Below are 25,604 nucleotides of genomic sequence, written 5' to 3'. Positions count from 1 at the left end.
GTGTCAAGGTGAAACCTATACTGAAGCATAGCAAGGACTCAGTGAAGCCTACAGTGAAGCATGGTAGTGGCACAGCAGTACCTACAGTATAACATGGTGAGGGTTCAGTGATACCTAGTGAAGCATGGCAGTGGCTCAGTAATGCCTACAGTGAAGCATGGCAAGGGCTTGGTGATACCTACAGGGCAGCATGGCAGGTGCTTGGTTAAACCTACAGTGAAGCATGGAGAGGGTTCTGTGAAGCCTACAGTGAAGCATGGAGATGACTTGGTGACACAATGAATTATGGTGGTGGCTCAGTGATACCTACAGTAAAGCATGGCGGTGGCTTAGTGATGCCTACATTGAAGCATGGTGAAGGCTTGGTGATACCTACAGTGAAACATGTCAGTGGCTCAGTGATGCCTACAGTGAAGCATAGTAGTGGCTTTGTAATGTCTTGAGTTAAAGATGACGGTTGCTCGGTGGTGTCTACAGGGAAGCATGGTGGTCGTTCCGTGACATCTACAGTGAAACATTGCGATAGCTCAGTGATATCTACAGTGAAGTATAGTGATGACTCGGTGATATCCACATCTACAATGAAGCATGGACGTGACTCAGTGGTGCCTACAATGAAACATTCCAGGAGCTCAGTGATATCTACAGTGAAGTATAGTGATGACTCAGTGATGTCTACAGTGAGGCATGGCAGTGCCTTGGTGATGTCTACTGGGAGGCATGGTGAGTGCTTAATGATACCTATAGTAAAGAAGTGAAGCATGGCAGCAACATGGTGATGCTCTGGGGCTGCTTTGCCTCATGTGACCGAAAACCTGCAGACTATGGAGTGTAAGATGATTTCAATCAAGTATCAGTAAATCCTAGAATAAAATGTGATGTCGTCTACGAGAAAGCTGAAATTTGAGGACATTTGTCCTTATCAACAATACCATGATCCAAGTCATACCTGGGAGTCCCCCAAGGCTAAAGCGGGCTTTACACGCTACAATATATCTAAAGATGTGTCGGCGGGGTCACGTCGTAAGTGACGCACATCCGGCATCGTTAGTTATATCGTAGCGTGTGACAGCTATGAACGAGCAGAAATACTCACCTTCTCGTTCATCGTTGACACGTCGCTCATTTTCTAAATATCGAACGTCCTGTTGTTCATCGTTCCCGAGGCAGCACACGTCGCTCCGTGTGACACCACGGGAACGATGAACACAGGTTACCTGCGTCCCGTCGGCAATGCTGAAGGAGGAGGTGGGCGGGATGTTTACGTCCCGCTCATCTCCGCCCCTCCGCTTTTATTGACCGACCGCTGTGTGACGTCGTGGTGACGCCGAACGTCCCTCCCCCTCCAGGAAGTGGATGTTCGCCGTCCACAGCGAGGTCGTTTGGAAGGTAAGTACGTGTGACGGGGGTTACAGGATTGTGCGACACGGGCAACAAATTGCCCGTATCGCACAAACGATGGGGGCGGGTGCGATCACACATGCGATCGCTGGCCAAATCGACGCGTGTAAAGCAGCTTTTAGTTTCAAAAGAAGTCCTGGAATATTCTGGAACCTCATAGAAAATTTCTGGTGTGATATGAAGGCGTTGGCTGCATTCAAACCAAAAATATTAGTGATCTGGAGGCCATTGTCCATGAGGAATGGATTGAGATTCCTGAGGACTACTGTGTGTGGGCGGGGAAGTAATTTTGATTTAAAATTGCTGTTTTGTCCTCCTTATTACCCATCAGTATCATGCAAGATGTCTTCTAGTAGTGGTCTTTACCTGATGACGATGTCATGCTTGTCGATGATATGTCCCAGCTGCAGTCCATGGAGGATTCCTCCGCTCCCTATGACAATGCAGCGCTTGCATTTTTTCGGATTTGGTCCCATTGGCAGATCATCATCGGTTATCATTTCCAAAATGTCACCGAGTTCCTTGAGGAACTGTCTGAACCCAAAAGGAGGACCATACTGGTAGAACGATTCGTTCAGCTCCATGCTTTTCTTTATAAAACTTTCAAGGCCCATGTTGTATTTTTTGGGGAACAGGCGGTCCATTTCCTTTCTCGCAAATTTTGGCTTGCACGTCTGATCGACGACGCTCCTGGCAAATGCATGGGCATCCTGAGAACACAGACAACAGATGGTTACAATGCAAATACCCTTAGGGACTGCCGACAATATTACATTACACGGACGACCTCAAAACTTCATTTTTTGGGGAAAACTCCTAATTCATTGGGCAACCAAGACTCAATTGGTCAATATTTCTGCAGAAATTAAGTGTTACAGTAATGCAGCACAGGACAACGGATCGATAGCTAGAGATGTTCTTCGTTTCCAGGTGGCTCATGTTGGATGACACATTTAGCCCATCTTTAAACATTTTTCGACACCTTAACACCACCTGTCAGTTGGCTTACTTCTGACCAATGTTGACCCAAAATTGTTGCATCATAAGCCACATCCAACTTCTACTAAGTTATGTCTTTTGCAGGTAAAACCATACCCCTTTGTTTAGGGAGGCCTACTCAAACATAATAATAAGTTATCGCCAAAGTTTTGGACACCGGTTCACAAGAAAGACCAAGAAGAGCACAAGTAGGTTCAAAGATGGGTAAGTAAAGTAAATAAAATTGGTGGACTACACGGTCCAGAAAGATGATCAAAAGTAAGGTCAAATAGTTCACAAGAACAACAGCTGAGTGACATCAGCCATCTCATCCATGAAAAGTTGACAGAACCCTGGTGCAACAGTCAATATCGGTAGCATGTGGCAGTTGGACTCTACGACCTCCTCCTACCTGCCTCCTACCACCTCCTCCTCCTAGTATCCTTGGCTCTTCTTCTGATCAGTAGACCCGACAAAACATCATGTAGGTGTCGAACTTACTAATCAGAAGCAGCACTGTGGATATGTCATTAGTTACTAGAATGTTCTTTTTGTTCAACTCTACTGGCCACAGAAGTATGGTGTGTTTTGGATCATGAGCCGTTCTGGGCTTTCTCCAGACTTTCTTCTTCCCATCATTCTGGTACAGGTTGATCTCAGTCTCATGTGTCCTCTGCTGTTTTTCGAGAACTGTCTGGCTTCTTTAGATATTTTTTTGGCAAAGTCTAATCCGGCCTTTCTATTTTTAAGGCTGATTAATGGTTTGCACCTTGTGGTGACCCCTCTGGATTTGCTCTCAGGAAGTCTTCTCTTTATGCTAGACGTAGATACTGAAGCACCGACTTCCTCAACCACAATCAACCCCCACTGTTGTCTTCTGCGGCCATCCAGGCCTTGTTAAGTTCCTAAGTTCACCAGTGCGCTCTTTTTTCAAAATGTACCACATTTGACTACTCCCGATATTTCTACTATCTCTTTGATGGATTTATTTTTTTATTCATCCCAATGACGGTCTGCTTATCTTCCATTGAGAACTCCTTTGACCACACATTGTGGGTTCACATTAACAGCTTCTAAATGCAAATGCCACACCTGGAATCAGCTCCAGACCTTTTACCTGCTTAATTGATGATTGATTAATTAGGTAATAGCCAATGTAGATCATTAAAGAGCTTTTGACCAGTTTTTGGTTCCTTGAAAAAAAGGCAACTACATATTAGAGTTGTAATTTCGAAACCTTTCCTCCAATTAGTATGTGAGTAACTTCAAATTAAAGCTGAGAATCTTTAAGCCTAAATTGATTATATAACTGTATCTTAAATATTCTTTACCAAAAAGTACCAAAACTTGTGTCAGTGTCCAAGTATTTTTGAACCTAATTTTATAGTAAAAACAGCCAATAGAATTGGAATACACATATCCCAACTACTCAGATACAATAATTGAGGAAACAGGTGAATAGTTCACCCCTGAAAAACTGACATACACAATATACGATGAACAAGGTAGTACTATATAAAGTGTATATATATTCATGCAAAGTATTTAATGAAAAATATATATAAAAAACATGGTATAGAAAAAAATTAGACATAAATGACCAAATGCCTAAGTAGTAAGTGCCTCATACAGTTGAACGTCACAAACCATGTTTTGCCACAAAAAAGATTAACCTTTTCAATGCCGTTCGTGGTAAAACCGGAGGCATTGCCTTTATGTACAGTTCTAAAATGAAACTATGGCTATACATGGATATATTTTTTGCAGTACTACCTATATCTGTCTACGGGTTTGGATTTTAACCTCTTCATGACTTTTATATATATATATATATATATATCTATATATATATGTATATATATATATATATATATATATATACATATATATATAGATATATATATATATTACCGTATATTTATATATACCGTATATATATATACAGTGCCTACAAGTAGTATTCAACCCCCTGCAGATTTAGCAGGTTTGATAAGATGCAAATAAGTTAGAGCCTGCAAACTTCAAGCAAGAGCAGGATTTATTAACAGATGCATAAATCTTACAAACCAACAAGTTATGTTGCTCAGTTAAATTTTAATAAATTTTCAACATAAAAGTGTGGGTCAATTATTATTCAACCCCTAGGTTTCATATTTTGTGGAATAACCCTTGTTTGCAATTACAGCTAATAATCGTCTTTTATAAGACCTGATCAGGCCGGCACAGGTCTCTGGAGTTATCTTGGCCCACTCCTCCATGCAGATATTCTCCAAGTTATCTAGGTTCTTTGGGTGTCTCATGTGGACTTTAATCTTGAGCTCCTTCCACAAGTTTTCAATTGGGTTAAGGTCAGGAGACTGACTAGGCCACTGCAACACCTTTATTTTTTTCCCCCTTGAACCAGGCCTTGGTTTTCTTGGCTGTGTGCTTTGGGTCGTTGTCTTGTTGGAAGATGAAATGACGACCCATCTTAAGATCCTTGATGGAGGAGCGGAGGTTCTTGGCCAAAATCTCCAGGTAGGCCGTGCTATCCATCTTCCCATGGATGCGGACCAGATGGCCAGGCCCCTTGGCTGAGAAACAGCCCCACAGCATGATGCTGCCACCACCATGCTTGACTGTAGGGATGGTATTCTTGGGGTCGTATGCAGTGCCATCCAGTCTCCAAACGTCACGTGTGTGGTTGGCACCAAAGATATCGATCTTGGTCTCATCAGACCAGAGAACCTTGAACCAGTCTGTCTCAGAGTCCTCCAAGTGATCATGAGCAAACTGTAGACCAGCCTTGACATGACACTTTGAAAGTAAAGGTACCTTACGGGCTCGTCTGGAACGGAGACCATTGCGGTGGAGTACGTTACTTATGGTATTGACTGAAACCAATGTCCACACTGCCATGAGATCTTCCCGGAGCTCCTTCCTTGTTGTCCTTGGGTTAGCCTTGACTCTTCGGACAAGCCTGGCCTCGGCACGGGTGGAAACCTTCAAAGGCTGTCCAGGCCGTGGAAGGCTAACAGTAGTTCCATAAGCCTTCCACTTCCGGATGATGCTCCTAACAGTGGAGACAGGTAGGCCCAACTCCTTGGAAAGGGTTTTGTACCCCTTGCCAGCCTTGTGACCCTCCACGATCTTGTCTCTGATGGTCTTGGAATGCTCCTTTGTCTTTCCCATGTTGACCAAGTATGAGTGCTGTTCACAAGTTTGGGGAGGGTCTTAATTAGTCAGAAAAGGCTGGAAAAAGAGATAATTAATTAAAACATGTGAAGCTCATTGTTCTTTGTGCCTGAAATACTTCTTAATACTTTAGGGGAACCAAACAGAATTCTGGTGGTTTGAGGGGTTGAATAATAAATGACCCTGTGAATAAACTTTTCACAATTTAGAAAAAAAAAAAGAAATAACATTCTTTTTTTCTCCAGTGCATTTCACACTTCCAGGCTGATCTACAGTCCAAATGTCACAATGCCAAGTTAATTCCGAATGTGTAAACCTGCTAAATCTGCAGGGGGTTGAATACTACTTGTAGGCACTGTATATATATATATATATATATATATATATATATGAATGTCAACGGTTGGTCCCTGCAGGCTCACGGCAGATATTGGCTGATTTAGTGATATGTCTTTAACAGTCGCAGGTGGAGCGGAGCTGTTAGGCTATGTGCGCACGTTGCGTACAAGCCCTGCAGAAATTTCTGCAGCGATCTGAAGAGCACATGTGCGCTTTAGATCGCTGCAGAAATGTCCGTAGTGAGCGCCGATTCCATGCGCTCTGCCTGCAGCTCCTGCCATAGACAGAGCAGGAGCTGCCGGCAAAGCGCAGGAAAGAAGTGACATGTCACTTCTTTTTGCGCAGCGCTTCGGCAGTAGCCGAAGCGCTGCGCTCTTAAACGCCACGTGCGCACGGCCCCTGCACAGTCTCCATAGACTGTGCAGGGGACGCAGGACGCATGCAGTTACGCTGCGCTACAAAGCGCAGCGTAACTGCATGTTTTTACGCGACGTGCGCACATAGCCTTAAACTATCAAATGCCGCCTTCAATCTCTTAAAGTGGAATTTGACACATATATCCCATGTGCCAATGTGATCGCGGGGCATGGATGGGTTGCCATGATAGCCGGGAGTCTCCTGATGGCCACCGTGCCTGTGAGTACGATACTCCAGTGAAAGCCAGCATGTAGCTGGTATTCATAGGAGACTGTCATTAGCACAATACATAGCAGTGCAGATGCACTGCTATGTATAGCACAAGTGATCACAGCTTCAAGACTAGGGGACTAATAAATAGAGTAAAAATAAATAGAGTCATTAGAGTAAAAATAAAAAAATATATTTTTAAAAATATAAAAAAAATACAAATGTTCAAATCACCCCACTTTTAAAAATAAAACAATTGAAAAAAAAAAATTAAAAATATACATATCTGGTTTCTCCATATTCATAAAAGTCCGACCTATCAAAACATAAAATAAATTATTCTGATCGGTAAACAGCGTAACAAGAAAAAAATAAAAACCGCCAGAATTACCGTTTTTTGGCCACCGTAACAGTGCTATAAAATGCAATAATAGGCAATCAAAATATTGCATCTATACCAAAATGGTATTAGTAAAAATGTAAATAAAAAACAAATCCTCACTCAGCCAAATTATCCAGATATTTAAAGCGTTACGAGTCTCAAAAAATGGGAACACAAGTGAATTTATTTATTTTTTTTTATTCATATTTCTGAATTTTTGTCACCACTTAAAAAGAAAACTATACATGTTTGGTATCTACATAATCATAGTGACCTGGAGAATTATATTGCCAGGTCAGTGTTGCTGTACATGGAACTTAGTATATAATTTTTTAAAAAAAAATTGCACTTTTTAGCAATTTCAATTTTTCTTCCCGCTTTCCAGTGCATCATATGATAAAATGAATGGTGTCACTCAAAAGTACAACACGTCCCGCAAAAAAGCAAGCCCTCATATAGCTGTGTGGACGGAAGAATAAAAAAGTTATGGCTCTTGGAAGAAAGGAAGGAAAAAAACTAAAGCGCAAAAACGGAAAACCGCCTGCCAACAGTACAGCCAACGTATATTTGTTGTCCAAACATTTTAGTTTTATTTTGATATTTTAGGAGTCAATTATGATCTCTATCATCAATGATTTTATTTTTTTTTTTCATATGGACCCCTGTGGATATTTCCGTGCAACAAGATGGATATTCAGGGCATCTCAATCAGTAAAATAATTACATGGATCAGAGCAATTACGTTTGGTTAGTGCAAATTCTCCTACGGGGATATTTTTAATAATATGGTTACAATGGCAAGATGGAGCATGTAAAGTTGTATTCCCTGCTGTCGATTTACGAAAAGTGGTTGTATAAAGTGAATTAGTATTTATAGAAAGACACTAAATAGCCAATTGTGCTGGCGTGGTGGGAAAAAAAAAAGTTACAGTAAGTGTTGAGGTCTGGTATGGTCGCCAGATCACCAGTCCATACGATAAACAAGTCGTCAATATACCTAACGTATCAGACAATATTGTTAGGGATCGGGTGTAGCAGATGCCCAGGTAAGACACGGAAACCTATGGAGACCCTAAAGCTGGGGTCCCTGAGCTCACCCTCACACCCTGAGGTACCCTTAAAGGTAGGGAGGTCCAGGCCCCCAACCTGGCTCTGACTCCTGTCCTGAAATGATGACAAGTCCACACCACACCCACCATCCAGGGGACTGACCAGGACAGAGATCCCCAAAACCCCTACAACATCAAACTACAGACAGGGGTAAAATAAAACCTCATACACACCTACAACCTGCACCAGGGAACAACCAAGGATGCTAGGTTAAAGGATAACAAGGGAAAGGAGGTAGTACAAAAACAAAACAACGGGCAACAAACCGCAGCAGACAGCACAGCAGTTACCACCACGTCCTCTCTGCTCCCAGGCTAGCTCCTAACTGAATAGAATAACCAGCAACAAGTCCAGGAAGCAGAGGGCTTAAATCACGGCTGGAAGATGATTAACTACTGCCAACTGTGCAAGTCTGCTGCTGCAGCAGAGAAGGAATTAACCTTAAATGTTCCCAAAGGAAAAACTACATTTAAAGTACATGGTCCCATATGAGCCTGTCCCTATATATGTGACAAATATGTGATAACAAAAATTAATTGTCAGTGTAAAACTATAATAAAGATATATCCTTCTAGTCTAATGGAAAGTAGATTTCTGCATCTTGATAAGCAGGATTCTTTACGGTAAAAGCAGTGAGACCTTGGAGATTATCATAGTGAAGTCATTATAAGACAGGAGCCAGATGATGTAGAAAAATATAATGTGATTGGTTATGGGCACTAGATTTCTTTAGATTGTTCGCTGAGCCGAATACAGAATCAGGAAGGCTTTTCCCCACAAGATGAAGGACATTGCCTCTTGCCTCATGAAGGTTTTACATTCCTCTCGATCAATCCTGCATGAAAGTAAGCTAACCTGGATGAACATGACTTTTTTAATATCTTCAGCCTTATGTTACTACCAATTGTTTTTGAAATGGGCGACCACTAGGAAGATGACATTTTTGGTCCCCAGTTCCAACTTCTGGTGCGGTCCTCTGTCCCTTCTCCAGCTGGTATCCTTGGCCCAATGACTCCTTGACGCCTCTGGTTCATGTCATGACATTGTCTGAGGTCCTGTGACAAGTCCTCACGCAACATCATGATGTCACACGGACTATGAAGTGACAGAGGGTTTCCGGAGATGACAGGTCAAGTCCGGCTGCTGCAGAAGACTGGGGCAGAGGTTAGAACTGAGGCCTTCAAATCTCTTGGTTCATCTCTAAGCAGAAGCCTTCCCACTGGATCTGTGACCAGCATGGATGTACTGTATATATACCAGTCCATTCATCACTAGTGAGCACCAATGACCATCGTAACGACCCATTCAGGTTTAGATCACCCTACGATGTCTTCCTTTTGCAGGATATGGTTACACACACAACCACTAGAAAGATGACATTTTTGGTCCCCAGTTCCAACTTCTGGTGAGGTCCTCTGTCCCTTCTCCGGTCGGTATCCTTGGCCCAATGACTCCTTGACGCCTCTGTTGCTTGTCATGACATCGTCTGAGGTCCCGTGACAAGTCCTGACGCAACATCATGATGTCAAACGGCCTATGAAGTGACAGAGGTATTCCGGAGATGATGGGTCAAGTCCAGCTGCAGCAGAAGACTGGACCAGAGGTTAGAACTGAGGCCTTCAAATCTCTTGGTTCATCTTTAGGCAGAAGCCTTCCCACCAGATCTGTGACCAGCATGAATGTATATATACCAGTCCATTCATCACTAGTGAGCACCAATGACCATCGTAACGACCCATTCAGGTTTAGACCACCCTACAATGTCTTCCTCTTGCGGGATATGGTTACACACACCGGTAGAGCGGATTTTAGTACTACATATAACGCTGACCCTTAGCTCACCGCCCCTTCACTCTCGAGTGTCCCGCGGCCACCAATTACCAGGGCTAATCCGAGTGCATTCATGTACTATGTCACGTAAAGATGAGAGAGATCCCATTACATACACGCAAACCAGGAGAGCGCTCCATTGACCTCAGCTGTCATACCGCCACACTTGCAGGCAAATATAGACATATAGAAGAACACACATGTAGCATTGGATCCACATTACACCCTGACAAGAAGGGCACAGACAATGCAAATAAGACTGTAAGCAAATGAGCCCAATAACACACGACCTCAGAAACCATGGAACATTACCAGCTTGAGCAATGACATGGGTGATCCACTTGGTGACCAACTTTATGCTCCGAAGACCGATATGAAGAACCTGTATTCTTGCCTATTTTGGGATATTTTTTGTATAATTTTTATACTATTTGTATTGTGCATTAAAGAACATGATAAAATAACTCTTCAGGTTATTACAGTCATGTGGATATCCAATATGATATGTATATTCATGTGTTTGTGCTCTTCTGTGTCTTATGTTTGTGTTTATGTGTACGTTTCTGGGTGTACTATCATGTGTGTATGAATATTCATGCGAGTGTCTGTCTGTGGGTGTAGGATGCGTGTTCATGTGTGTGTGCAATCCCACAGTTCTTCTATATCTGGCGATTGACTGCACTCAATCAGCACCTTGTAGCTATTATCTGCACTCAGTGAGCACTATGTAGCTAGTAACTGTGCTCAGTGAGCACTATGTAGCTAGTAACTGCACTCAATCAGCACCTTGTAGCTATTATCTGCACTCAGTGAGCACTATGTAGCTAGTAACTGTGCTCAGTGAACAATATGTAATTAGTAACTGCGCTCAGTGATTGTGCTCAGTGAGCACTATGTAGCTAGTAACTGCACTCAGTGAGCACTATGTAGCTAGTAACTGCACTCAGTGAGCACTATGTAGCTAGTAACTGCACTCAGTGAGCACTATGTAGCTAGTAACTGTGCTCAGTGAACAATATGTAATTAGTAACTGCGCTCAGTGATTGTGCTCAATGAGCACTATGTAGCTAGTAACTGCACTCAGTGAGCACTATGTAGCTAGTAACTGCACTCAGTGAGCACTATGTAGCTAGTAACTGCACTCAGTGAGCACTATGTAGCTAGTAACTGCACTCAGTGAGCACTATGTAGCTAGTAACTGTGCTCAGTGAACAATATGTAATTAGTAACTGCGCTCAGTGATTGTGCTCAGTGAGCACTATGTAGCTAGTAACTGCACTCAGTGAGCACTATGTAGCTAGTAACTGCACTCAGTGAGCACTATGTAGCTAGTAACTGCACTCAGTGAGCACTATGTAGCTAGTAACTGCACTCAGTGAGCACTATGTAGCTAGTAACTGCGCTCAGTGACTGCGCTCACTGAGCACTATGTAGCTAGTAAAATAGAGAGCAGGTAATAAACTGCTCCTGTCATCTGCACTCAGTGAGCACTATGTAGCTAGTGACTGCGCTCAGTAACTGCGCTCAGGGCGCCCCTGCCGCTTCAGGCGCCACAGGGTACTACACCTCACTCAGGGTGCAGTATTCATCACAGATACGGATGAAGTCATCGCCGGTAACCACCACAACACATCCAACACACAACTCGGGAGCTCTGTTACTGAGACTGGGCCAGGGTAGGTGCTGGGGTGGCCATCACGAGGTATGGGACCTCTTGTTCACTAGTTCAGCTACCTGGGAGGTGGGGCACCTGCAGGGGAAGTGAGGAGCCATCTCACACAGCATGCAGTTAGCAAGCGTCAGGTCAAACTCAGGAAGAACCGTTGCAAGACACAGCACAGAAAGGGGCCCGTGGTCTGGACACGGAGGCTTGACCCTTGTTCTTAGAAAGAAGGGGGATCCCAGGGTTCGCGGGGAGTGCAGCAGGCACCCGTGACCCCTTCAACGGCCCAGGAGCTGGGGTAGAGGAAAAACCACTGGAGAAGACACACAGAAGGAAATACTGGCCTTGACCTCTGAACTATCCGGGATCGGCTGGAGGCCATCACGGTGAAACCCCAGCATTCTAAAGGCGGTGACATTTCAGTGAGTAAAGAACCTAGACTGCACCCTCTGTGTGGTCCCATCATCGCGCCCCTGTGCCATAGGCGACTACTTCTCACAACATCCTCCCTGGGACCTAGCTCTACCTGTGGAGATCTGCAACACCTGAGCTGCATCACCATCTGCCCCAGAAGAGAGAGACCTTCCGCAGCAGCGGCTAATAACTGGTCGCATACCACAGGTGCCGTCACGAAAAACTACTACCATCGTCCCCATCTTTATTAACACCGCCGGGGTCACAAAGCCGGGCCATGCCACTGTGACATCCCAAGCCGACACCGGCCCGATGATGAGTAACCCCAGAGACGCATGGGCGCGTCACACTCAGTGAGCACTATGTAGCTAGTAACTGCACACAGTGCCCGCTCAGTGAGCACTATGTAGCTAGTAACTGCACACAGTGACTGCTCAGTGAGCACTATGTAGCTATTACCTGCACACAGTGACTGCGCTCAGTGAGCACTATGTAGCTAGTAACTGCACACAATGATTGCGCTCAGTGAGAACTATGTAGCTATTAACTGCACATAGTGACCGCTCAGTGAGCACTATGTAGCTATTGTGAGACTGTGACCGGGGTTATCTATGACGGCCGGTACGTTTCGCCCCGGTTGCGCTCACTCCATGTATAGAAAGCAACTCCACTCCAGGGTTTATGCTGTTTCCCTGCAGGCTGAAAGGAGGGTTAAAAGGAAACAGGAACATGGGCGTGGGGCCTTAGTGTGAGGGAGTGAACACAACTCCCTGAGTGTCTGCCCGGGGAGCACATGTATATTGTTGTTGGACTTTTGGTTTGTGAAATAAACCGTGTGCTGTGACCATTGGTGCCTGGATCCCGTGTCTTCTGCCGTGCAGCCGACCACGTTACCTCACAGATGGTGGAGAACGCGGGCATGCCAGCCCGGTGAGGTGTAGCATCCATCCCTGGTGACCCGGTAGCACATGTCCTGGATTCGAGCGGCTATACTACAGCCCAAACCCGGTGACGCCATGGAGGACATACTAAAGCAGCTGGCTCAGGCTAATGCACAGCAACAGCAGGCTAATGCACAGCAACAACAGGCTAATGAACAGCAGCAACAGACCAATGCACACCTGCTCCGGTCGTTGGAACGTCAGCAGCAATCCTTGCAATTGCAGGAAAAAAGGCACCAAGAACAGATGGTTCTCCTGGCCAAGTCGATCCGTGCCGGACCGGCAGCAACAACCCCGGGACCGGGTGACGACGGCAGCGTCCGGAAAGTGGTGAGACAAGCGTTGCAAAAGATGACCCCGGGGGATGATGTGGAAGCATTCCTGGCGGTGTTTGAGCGGGTGGCCGAGCGGGAAAAGCTGCCGACCCCCCAGTGGGCTGAGGTATTGTCGCCCTATCTGACGGGGGGGGGCCCAAAAAGCGTACCTGGACCTCTGTACCGAGGACGCCATAGAATATGCGACCCTGAAAGCCGAAATACTTGCTCGGTTGGGGGTGAATACCTATGTACGGGCTCAGCGGGTAAATCAGTGGTTCTATGAGGAAGCCAAACCCGTACACTCCCAGGCCTATGACTTGTTGCATCTGGTAAAGAAGTGGTTGCAGCCTGACACTCTGAGCCCTGCGCAAATGGTGGAAAGGGTAGTAGTTGATCGCTTTGTGCGCACTTTACCCGTCACCATTCAACGGTGGGTAGGACAGGGCGACCCAAGTACCCTGGACCAATTAGTGTGCCTGGTGGAGCGGCATGTGGCTACGCAGGACTTGATACGGGACACTGAGACTTTGCGTACCGCCCGTCGGTCCGGCCCCTCCAAGCCTAGAGTCAAGGACCCACCGCTGCGGGAGACCGCTACCGTCCCGTCTGAGGCCGCGCCCGCCGTCCCTGAGCTCCGGAAGGCTATGTACCCTAAACGACAACTCGTCAAGGGGGTTTCCTTCCCTATTAGATGTTGGCGGTGCCAGCGGGTGGGACATATGGAAGCCCAGTGTCCCCTCACCACGGAGCCCATGGATTGTGGGGTTACCCGGCGGGGTTCAATGTATGCTCAGGTGGTGTGTACCGCTGACCTTGTCTCCCCGGAGACTGAGCCCCACTTGTGCCAAATACAGGTGAATGGATGTCCGGTTACAGGCTTGTTGGATTCCGGAAGCTTAGTGACCCTTGTGCGATCAACCCTAAGGGCTGAAGTAAAGGCCACAGGACGTACCGTGGGGGTGGTTTGCATACATGGGGACCGCCGAGACTATCCCACGGGGATTGTCACCATCACAGCACCCTGCGGTCAGGTGCAACATGAGGTGGGACTTATTAACACTCTTCCCTATGACGTGATCCTAGGAAGGGATCTGCCCTATTTTTGGACTTTATGGAAGGGGCCTCCTAAGTCCCCTCAGATATTGGACAGTCCGGGACCTGAGCCCGACAATCCCGAATCCGGGACGCCTGCCGTAGGGGTCCCCATGATAGGGACAGAATGTGAACCCGATAGGTCGCCCCTAGAGGTATTGGCAGGAGAGGTTGAGATGGTCGAGCCCATCCCGGAGTTGGAGGCGTCCCGGGATACGTTTGGGACAGCTCAACTCCAGGACCCTACATTAATACATGCCCGGAGTCGGGTGACAGTGGTTGACGGGATGGCACAGCTGCCCGGTGCCCAGGAAAGGTACCCCCATTTCGCTCTTAAACAGGATTTACTCTACCGGGTAGATGAAATACAGGGCGTGGGGGTAGAGCAGTTGGTGGTGCCCCGGCCATTTCGCCGGCGGGTCCTCGACTTGGCTCATAAACACCTGATGAGTGGCCACCTAGGGGTCAAGAAAACGCAGGAGCGAATATTGCAAAGGTTCTATTGGCCCGGGGTCTTTGGGGAGGTAAAACGGTTCTGCGAAACCTGCCCGGAGTGTCAGCTTACCGCACCCCTGGCCCACTTTCGCAGTCCGTTGGTACCCTTACCCATTATAGAAGTCCCTTTTGAACGGATAGGGATGGATCTGGTGGGGCCCCTCGTAAAGTCCGCTCGAGGGCACCAACACATCCTAGTGATCGTTGACTATGCCACCCGGTATCCAGAGGCGATACCTCTCAGACATACTGCAGCAAAGCTTATAGCTCGGGAGTTGTTTGCTGTGTTCTGCCGGGTGGGGTTGCCCAAGGAGATCCTTACGGATCAGGGGACCCCATTCATGTCTAAAGTGACCAAAGAGCTATGCCGGCTACTCCAGATCAAGCAGTTGCGTACGTCTGTGTATCATCCTCAGACGGACGGTTTAGTGGAACGATTCAATAAAACTCTGAAAACCATGCTCAAAAGGGTGATTTCCAAAGACGGGAAAGACTGGGACATGATGCTTCCCTATTTAATGTTTGGCATACGAGAGGTGCCACAGGCATCCACGGGATTTTCGCCGTTTGAGTTGTTATACGGGCGACATCCCCGGGGATTGTTGGACCTGGCAAAGGAAACATGGAAGCAAGAGTCCACCCCCCATAAAAGTGTGATTGAACACATTTTAGGAATGCAGAACCGCATAAGCGCGGTCATGCCAATTGTGAAGGAGCATTTACAGGAGGCTCAGGCCGCGCAAAGCGGCCGCTACAATAGACAAGCCACCGTGCGGACCTTTAACCCCTTCAGCCCCCAGCCTGTTTTCACCTTAAAGACCCGGCCATTTTTTGCAATTTTGACCAGTGTCACTTTGACAGGTTATAACTCTGGAACACTTCAATGGATCCTGGCGATTCTGAGATTGTTTTTTCGTGACATATTGTACTTCATGTCAGTGGTAAATTTAGGCCGATATGTTTTGCGTTTATTTGTGAAAATTTTGAAAATTTTGCAATCTTCAAAATTTGAAATTTTATGCCCATAAATCTGAGAGATATGTCACACAAAAAAGTTACTAAATAACATATCCCACATGTCTACTTTACACCAGCGCAATTTTTGAAAAAAAAAAAAATTCCGTTAGGAAGTTAGAAGGGTTCAAAGTTCATCACCAATTTCTCATTTTTCCAACAAAATTTACAAAAAAAAATTTTTTTAGGTACCAAATCACATTTGGAGTGATTTGAGAAACCTAGGCGACAGAAAATACCCAAAAGTGACCCAATTCTAAAATCTGCACCCCTCACTCTGCTCAAAACCACGTCCAAGAAGTTTATTAACCCTTTAGGAGCTTCACAGCAACCAAAGCAATGTAGACGAAAAAATGAAAATTTTACTTTTTTAACACAAAAATGTTACTTTAGCCATAAAAATTAGTATTTTCACAAGGGTATCAGGAAAAAATGCACCATAAAATGTATTGTGCATTTTCTCCTGAGTACGCAGATACCCCATATGTGGTGGAAATCAAATGTTTGGGCACACAGCAGGACTCGGAAGGCAAGGAGCGCCATTTGAATTTTTGAGTGCAAAATTAGCTGCACTCATTAGCGGACGCCATGTCGGGTTTGAAGACTCCCCGAGGTGCCTAAACAATGGAGCTCCCCCATAAGTGACCCCATTTTGGAAACTAGAGCCCTCAAATATTTTTTTCTAGATGTTTGATGTGCACTTTGAACCCCTGGGGGCTTCACAGAAGTTTATAACGTTGAGCCGTGAAAAGAAAAAAAATTTTTTTTACCACAAAACTGTTGCTTCAACCAGGTAGCTTTTTTTTATCACAAGGGTATCAGGAAAAAATGCACCAGAAAATGTATTGTGCATTTTCTCCTGAGTACGCAGATACCCCATATGTGGTGGAAATCAAATGTTTGGGCACACAGCAGGACTCGGAAGGCAAGGAGCGCCATTTGAATTTTTGAGTGCAAAATTAGCTGCACTCATTAGCGGACGCCATGTCGGGTTTGAAGACTCCCCGAGGTGCCTAAACAATGGAGCTTCCCCATAAGTGACCCCATTTTGGAAACTAGAGCCCTCAAATATTTTTTCTAGATGTTTGATGTGCACTTTGAACCCCTGGGGGCTTCACAGAAGTTTATAACGTTGAGCCGTGAAAAGAAAAAAAAAATTTTTTACCACAAAACTGTTGCTTCAACCAGGTAGCTTTTTTTATCACAAGGGTATCAGGAAAAAATGCACCATAAAATGTATTGTGCATTTTCTCCTGAGTACGCAGATACCTCATATGTGGTGGAAATCAAATGTTTGGGCACACAGCAGGACTCGGAAGGCAAGGAGTGCCATTTCACAGCAAAATTGGTTGGAATTATTAGCGGACGCCATGTTGCGTTTGGAGACCCCCCTGAAGTGCCTAAACAATGGAGCTCCCCCACAATTGACCCCATTTTGGAAACTAGACCCCTCATGGAATTTATCTAGCTGTTTAGGGAGCACTTTGAACCCCTGGAGGCTTCACAAACGTTTGTAATGTTCAGCCGTGAAAATATTTTATTTTTTTTACCACAAAATTGTTTTTTCAAACAGGTAGCTTTTTTTTCCACAAGGGTATCAGGAAAAAATGCACCATAAAATGTATTGTGCAATTTCTCCTGAGTACGACGATACCTCATATGTGGTGGAAATCAATTGTTTGGGCGTACGGCGGGGCTCAGAAGAGAAGGAGCGCCATTTCACAGTAAAATTGATTGGAATTATTAGCAGACGCCATGTTTCATTTGGAGACCCCCTGAGGTGCCTAAACAATGGAGCTCCCCCACATGTGATCCCATTTTGGAACCTAGACCCCCCCCCATACAAAAAAAATTAGTTTGGCGAAATAAAAAATACAGACATCAGTAGAAAAAAAAAAAAAATGAGCGCCTGCCAAGACCAGTGCCAAACGTGAGAGCAATGCACGAGTCTCGCATCGCATCATCCACTGCAGTCTGGAAGCGAGCAACTGCGCTGGATAATGCGATGCGAGAGGGCGGGGCGGCAGATGAGAAAGGGCGCAGCGGATGGAAGATGGGAAAGGGCGCAGCGGGTGGAGGAGCGGCAGAGGATGGGAAAGGGCGCAGCGGATGGATGATGGGAAATGGCGCAGCGGATGGATGGGAAATGGCGCAGCGGATGGAGGAGCGGCAGAGGATGGGGGGGGGGGAGGTGAGATGGGGATACCTACCTTACAGGATGGATCTAGGCAGCAGGATCACAGCAGACAGAAGAGGCAGCAGATGAAGGAGGCAACAGATCGAGGAGGGTGAGAGGGGGCAGTAGATGGAAAATGGGAGAGAGCAGGCAGCAGATCGGGGAGGGGGGCAGAGTCTGATGGGAGAGAGAGATGGCACATGGAGGAGGGGGGGCCCCGGGGGGAGGGTGGCTTGCAGCACATGTAGGGGGAGGGTGGCTTGCAGCACATGTAGGGGGAGGGTGGCTGGCTTGCAGCACATGTGGGGGGAGGGTGGCTGGCTTGCAGCACATGTGGGGGGAGGGTGGCTTGCAGCACATGTGGGGGGAGGGTGGCTGGCTTGCAGCACATGTGGGGGGAGGGTGGCTGGCTTGCAGCACATGTGCTGCAAGCCACCCTCCCCCCCCCCACATGTGCTGCAAGCCAGCCACCCTCCCCCCACATGTGCTGCAAGCCAGCCACCCTCCCCCCACATGTGCTGCAAGCCACCGTCCCCCTACATGTGCTGCAAGCCACCCTCCCCCCACATGTGCTGCAAGCCACCCTCCCCCCACATGTGCTGCAAGCCACCCTCCCCCCACGTGGGGGGAGGGTGGCTTGCAGCACATGGAGGGATAGGAGGTGTGGCGATGGAGAAGGGGCAGCCGATGAAGGAGGCGGTGGCGGCGGCGGCCGCCGATCGGGAACAGTGGGGGCCGATTCGGGGGCAGCAGTGGATCGGGAGCGGCGGCGGGGACAGCGGCGGGGCGATCGGAGACAGCGGCGGGGCGATCGGAGACAGCGGCGGGGACAGCGGTGGAGCGGGAGCATGGCGCCGGGGCGATCGGAGACAGCGGCGGGGACAGCGGTGGAGCGGGAGCATGGCGGGGCGATCGGAGACAGCGGCGGGGACAGCGGTGGAGCGGGAGCATGGCGCCGGGGCGATCGGAGACAGCGGCGGGGACAGCGGTGGAGCGGGAGCATGGCGCCGGGGCGATCGGAGACAGCGGCGGGGACAGCGGTGGAGCGGGAGCATGGCGCCGGGGCGATCGGAGACAGTGGCGGGGACAGCGGTGGAGCGGGAGCATGGCGGGGCGATCGGAGACAGCGGCGGGGACAGCGGTGGAGCGGGAGCATGGCGCCGGGGCGATCGGAGACAGCGTCGGGGACAGCGGTGGAGCGGGAGCATGGCGGGGCGATCGGAGACAGCGGCGGGGACAGCGGTGGAGCGGGAGCATGGCGCCGGGGCGATCGGAGACAGCGGCGGAGACAGCGGTGGAGCGGGAGCATGGCGCCGGGGCGATCGGAGACAGCGGCGGGGACAGCGGTGGAGCGGGAGCATGGCGGGGCGATTGGAGACAGCGGCGGGGACAGCGGTGGATCGGGAGCAGCGGCGGGGCGATCGGGGACAGGGACGGGCGGCGGGGACAGGGGCGGGCGGGCAGCGGGGACAGCAACTTACCACTCTCCTCGGCTTCCAGGGACGGTCACAGGCCGCAGATCCACATTGATTGGAGAGAGCGGTCACAAGACCGGTCTCTCCAATCAGAGCTGGGGCGGGTGAAGCATCGATCACCCAGCTCCAGCCAATGGCCAGTGCTACAGCAGCACTGATCAGGGCTGGATTTCAATGTTCCAGCCATTTTCAATGGCTGGAACATTACAGTGGCTGTAATTGGCTGAGCGGCGTTCGTCAGCCAATCAAAGCCTCTGTAGGTTCGGGGAGGAGGCACCACCCCTCCTGAGGTCAGGCAGAGGTCCCCTCCTTCCCGAATCTACCGTTTAAGTAAACAAATTTCACTCCCCGGGGCTCCGGGACCGCGATTTCGCCATGACGTACTGAGTACGTCATGGGTCGTTTAGCACCATGTCACCATGACGTACTCAGTACGTCCAAGGTCGTTAAGGGGTTAACCCCGGGGATCGGGTGTTGGTATTGATCCCCACGGCGGAGAGTAAATTCCTGGCTCAGTGGCAAGGCCCCTACGAGATAAAGGAAAGAGTCGGGGTGGTCAACTATAAGGTATTGCAGCCCGATAGGCGGAAACCTGAACAAATATACCATGTCAACCTATTAAAACCTTGGCAGGAACGGGAAAGCCTGATGGTTGCTTTTTTCCCATCTCCCTCCTCTTCGGGTCGTTCAAACCCGGCTCCAGCGACTTCCGGAGAGGACGAACCGGAAGTAAGGATTGGAGAAGCCCTCACCAAGCAACAGAGGCGAGAGGCCAGACGGCTGGTTCAGCAGAACCCCGATGTCTTCTCCGAACTGCCTGGTAGGACCAGTCTGATACGACATGACATTGTCTCCGAGCCTCACCTGAAGGTACGCCTGAAGTCATACCGGGTGCCGGAGGCTCGAAGACAAGCCATATCAGAGGAAGTGAAGACAATGCTACGCCTCGGGGTCATCGAAAAATCCCGGAGTGAATGGGCTAGTCCCATTGTCCTAATACCAAAACCCGATGGCTCCTTAAGGTTCTGCAACAACTTTAGGAGATTGAAGAAGTATCCAAGTTCGATCTCTAGCCCATGCCCCGGGTGGATGAGCTAATTGATAGGCTGGGACAGGCGCGATATTTCACCACGCTCGACCTAACCAAGGGGTATTGGCAGGTGCCACTGACGGAGTCTGCCAAGGAGAAAACTGCTTTTGTTACACCGGAGGGTCTCTTCGACTATGTTGTCTTGCCTTTTGGGTTACATGGCACTCCGGCCACGTTCCAGAGGTTGATGGACCTGGTGCTGGAACCCCACCAGGCGTATACATCAGCGTACCTTGATGACATCATTATTTACAGCTCTGAGTGGCAGACCCACTTGGCACAGGTACAAGCGGTGGTGAACGCGCTCCGAACAGCCGGATTGACAGCCAATCCCAAGAAATGTGCGTTGGGGCTCACGGAAGCCCGCTACTTGGGCTACGTAATAGGCCAAGGAGTGATTAAGCCCCAAATTAACAAAGTTGAGGCGATCCAGAAGTGGCCTAGACCCCTGACCACGAAGCAGGTTAGGGCCTTCCTTTGTATCGTGGGGTACTACAGGAGGTTTGTAAAGAATTTTGCGGGACTATCAGCCCCCTTGACGGACCTTCTCAAAGGCAAGAAGTCCGTCATAGTGCGCTGGACTCCGCAGGCCGAGGACTCCTTCCGGGTCCTGAAGGGGGTCCTGTGCGGACAGCCCGTTCTTGTCAACCCTGATTTCCGGAAGGAGTTCATAGTACAGACTGACGCCTCTGAGGTCGGCCTGGGGGCAGTGCTGTCTCAGGTGGTTCAGGGGGAGGAACACCCCGTCACCTTCTTAAGTAGGAAGCTCACCCCTCCCGAGCGGAATTATAGCGTAGTGGAGAAGGAGTGCCTGGCGATCAAGTGGGTCTTGGAGTCCCTCCGCTATTACCTGCTGGGACGACAGTTTCGCTTGGTGACTGATCACTCTCCGCTGGTCTGGATGAGGTCCGCCAAGGAAAGGAATGCCCGGGTTACCCGGTGGTTACTTTCTCTGCAGAACTTCTGGTTTACAGTTGAACACCGGGCCGGTAGGTTGCAGGGCAATGCCGATGCCTTGTCCTGCGGCCCGTGTTTGATGGCAGGAGTTCATCCCCGCTCGCTTGAACTGAGGGGGGGGGTATGTGAGACTGTGACCGGGGTTATCTATGACGGCCGGTACGCCTCGCCCCGGTTGCGCTCACTCCATGTATAGAAAGCAACTCCACTCCAGGGTTTATGCTGTTTCCCTGCAGGCTGAAAGGAGGGTTAAAAGGAAACAGGAACATGGGCGTGGGGCCTTAGTGTGAGGGAGTGAACACAACTCCCTGAGTGTCTGCCCGGGGAGCACATGTATATTGTTGTTGGACTTTTGGTTTGTGAAATAAACCGTGTGCTGTGACCATTGGTGCCTGGATCCCGTGTCTTCTGCCATGCAGCCGACCACGTTACCTCACACTATTAACTGCACACAGTGACTGCACTCAGTGAGCACTATGTAGCTATTAACTGCACACAATGACTGCGCTCAGTGAGCACTATGTAGCTAGTAACTGCACACAGTGACTGCGCTCAGTGAGAACTATGTAGCTATTAACTGCACACAGTGACTGCGCTCAGTGAGCACTATGTAGCTATTAACTGCACACAGTGCCCGCTCAGTGAGCACTATGTAGCTATTACCTGCACACAGTGACTGCGCTCAGTGAGCACTATGTAGCTAGTAACTGCACACAGTGACTGCGCTCAGTGAGCACTATGTAGCTAGTAACTGCACACAGTGCCCGCTCAGTGAGCACTATGTAGCTATTACCTGCACACAGTGACTGCGCTCAGTGAGAACTATGTAGCTAGTAACTGCACACAGTGACTGCGCTCAGTGAGCACTATGTAGCTAGTAACTGCTCACAGTGACTGTGCTCAGTGAACACTATGTAGCTATTACCTGCACACAGTGACTGCGCTCAGTGAGCACTATGTAGCTAGTAACTGCACACAGTGACTGCGCTCAGTGAGCACTATGTAGCTAGTAACTGCACACAATGATTGCGCTCAGTGAGAACTATGTAGCTAGTAACTGCACACAGTGACTGCACTCAGTGAGCACTATGTAACTATTAACTGCACACAGTGACTGCGCTCAGTGAGCACTATGTAGCTGCACACAGTGACTGCGCTCAAGAGCACTATGTAGCTAGTAACTGCACACAGTGACTGCGCTCAGTGAGCACTATGTAGCTAGTAACTGCACACAATGACTGCACTCAGTGAGCACTATGTAGCTAGTAACTGCACACAATGACTGCGCTCAGTGAGCACTATGTAGCTATTAACTGCACACAATGACTGCGCTCAGTGAGCACTATGTAGCTATTAACTGCACACAATGACTGCACTCAGTGAGCACTATGTAGCTATTAACTGCACACAGTGACTGCGCTCAGTGAGCACTATGTAGCTAGTAACTGCACACAGTGACTGCGCTCAGTGAGCACTATGTAGCTAGTAACTGCACACAATGACTGCACTCAGTGAGCACTATGTAGCTAGTAACTGCACACAATGACTGCGCTCAGTGAGCACTATGTAGCTATTAACTGCACACAATGACTGCACTCAGTGAGCACTATGTAGCTAGTAACTGCACACAATGACTGCACTCAGTGAGCACTATGTAGCTAGTAACTGCACACAATGACTGCACTCAGTGAGCAGTATGTAGCTAGTAACTGCACACAATGACTGCGCTCAGTGAGCACTATGTAGCTATTAACTGCACACAATGACTGCGCTCAGTGAGCACTATGTAGCTATTAACTGCACACATTGACTGCGCTCAGTGAGGACTATATAGCTAGTAACTGCACACATTGACTGCGCTCAGTGAGGACTATATAGCTAGTAGAAAAGAGGGCAAGCGGTAATAAACTCCTTCTGTTGTCTCCTAAAGGTCCCCAACTGACAGCAGAAGACGACATTTTCTTCTGCTAGACTGAATAAAAGCTATTGCAGAGATGCCAAAGAATGAAAAGGGTTAATATGGATGACTTATCCTTAGGATATCGGATCGACTCGTAATGAATTCCTTGATTGAAGTGGCAGCAGTGCAGCGGAAATGGCACAGCGCCACACTTTCTGTAGTGGCTGTTAACGGTACTGCAAGTTCTCTCCTACAAAAAGGGCCTGGCAGAGAGCTCACAGCACAACATCCATAAGGAATGGGGTCCACACCATGAATCCTAAATATAAGGCTGCTAGAGAGGTTTTCAGCACTAGATTATTCTTCTTTTTCCAAGGCCAGCACCGTTATTATTGTGCCTCTTCCGCAGATCCCGGGGGGTCAATAGTAAGGTCTTAATTATATAAATGGTAACAATAAAGAAGCGACTGTGTCACGTAAGACGCCTCCTCAGGTTCTCCTTAATGCATCTGCTGGGATCCACCTCGGGGATGACAAACAAGCAATCCCTGGGGGCAGGATCCAGTTTCACACTGGGGAGGACAGAAGAGTCGCTGGTCCCTGCCCGGACTGGTGTAGTGTTACAGATCAGTCGGCGGCGTACATGCTTTTCTTTTTCAACGTGGTCTTCCAGGTAGATTGATCAGTACGTGGCGGAAGGACCGGTGCGTTATCCATCTCCTCCATTATTCCGTCATGCATTCCTTATTCTCCGTCAGGCAAGGAGGCACCGATGCGGGTCTGTACTACACTGTGTGCAGAATTATTAGGCAAATGAGTATTTTGATCACATGATACTTTTATACATGTCGTCCTACTCCAAGCTGTATAGGCTGAGAGCCAACTACCAATTAAGTAAATCAGGTGATGTGCATCTCTGTAATGAGGAGGGGTGCGGTGTAATGACATCAACACCCTATATAAGGGGTGCTTAATTATTAGGCAACTTCCTTTCCTTTGCCAAAATGGGTCAGAAGAGAGATTTGACGGGCTCTGAAAAGTCCAATATTGTGAGATGTCTTGCAGAGGCATGGAGCAGTCTTGAAATTGCCAAACCTTTGAAGCGTGATCACCGAACAATCAAGCGTTTCATGGCAAAAAGCCAACAGGGTCGCGAGAAGCGTGTTGGGCAAAAAAGGTGCAAAATAACTGCCCATGAATTGAGGAAAATCAAGCGTGAAGCTGCGAAGATGCCATTTGCCACCAGTTTGGCCATATTTCAGAACTGCAATGTTACTGGAGTATCAAAAAGCACAAGGTGTGCCATACTCAGGGGCATGGCCAAGGTAAGGAAGGCTGAAAAACCACCACCTCTGACCAAGAAACATAAGATAAAACGTCAAGACTGGGCCAAGAAATATCTTAAGACTGATTTTTCAAAGGTTTTATGGACTGATGAAATGAGACTGACTCTTGATGAGCCAGATGGATGGGCCAGAGGCTGGATCAGTAAAGGGCAGAGAGCTCCACTCCGACTCAGACGCCAGCAAGGTGGAGGTGGGTACTGGTAAGGGCTGGTATCATCAAAGATGAACTTGTGGGACCTTTTCGGGTTGAGGATTGAGTGAAGCTCAACTCCCAGACCTACGGCCAAATTCTGGAAGACAACTTCTTCAAGCAGTGGTACAGGAAGAAGTCGGTATCCTTCAAGAAAAACATGATTTTCATGCAGGACAATGCTCCATCACATGCATCCAACTACTCCACAGCGTGGCTGGCCAGTAAAGGTCTAAAAGATGAAAAAATAATGACATGGCCCCCTTGTTCACCTGATCTGAACCCCATAGAGAACCTGTGGTCCCTCATAAAATGTGAGATCTACAGAGAGGGAAAACAGTCCACCTCTCGGAGCAGTGTCTGGAGGCTGTGGTGGCTGCTGCACGCAATGTGGATCGTAAATAGATCAAGCAATGACAGAATCTATGGATGGTCGGCTGTTGAGTGTCATCATAAAGAAAGGTGGCTATATTGGTCACTAATTTTTTGGGGTTTTGTTTTTGCATGTCAGAAATGTTTATTTCTAAATTTTGTGCAGTTATATTGGTTTACCTGGTGAAAATAAACAAGTGAGATGGGAATAGATTTGGTTTTTAATAAGTTGCCTAATAATTCTGCACAGTAATAGTTACCTGCACAAACAGATATCCTCCTAAGATAGCCAAATCTAAAAAAAAACCTACTCCAACTTCC

The 25,604-nt window shown here is 48.0% G+C and overlaps 1 protein-coding gene across 3 annotated transcripts in view; it reads right to left on the bottom strand.

The window, feature by feature from the left end:
* The window catches only part of ST3GAL5 (ST3 beta-galactoside alpha-2,3-sialyltransferase 5), a 196,614-nt gene that overhangs the window by 10,720 nt on the left and 160,290 nt on the right, over positions 1-25,604 (bottom strand). For all 3 annotated transcript variants that reach the window (XM_075332662.1, XM_075332669.1, XM_075332661.1), the window contains exon 4: positions 1,768-2,111. In XM_075332662.1, coding sequence (XP_075188777.1) covers positions 1,768-2,111 — 344 coding nt within the window. The remainder of the gene's footprint in view (positions 1-1,767; positions 2,112-25,604) is intronic.

Source organism: Anomaloglossus baeobatrachus, chromosome 1 (assembly GCF_048569485.1).
Source record: "Anomaloglossus baeobatrachus isolate aAnoBae1 chromosome 1, aAnoBae1.hap1, whole genome shotgun sequence".
NCBI classification, from domain to species: Eukaryota; Metazoa; Chordata; class Amphibia; order Anura; family Aromobatidae; genus Anomaloglossus; species Anomaloglossus baeobatrachus.
This window is presented reverse-complemented; position numbering and strand designations above follow the sequence as displayed.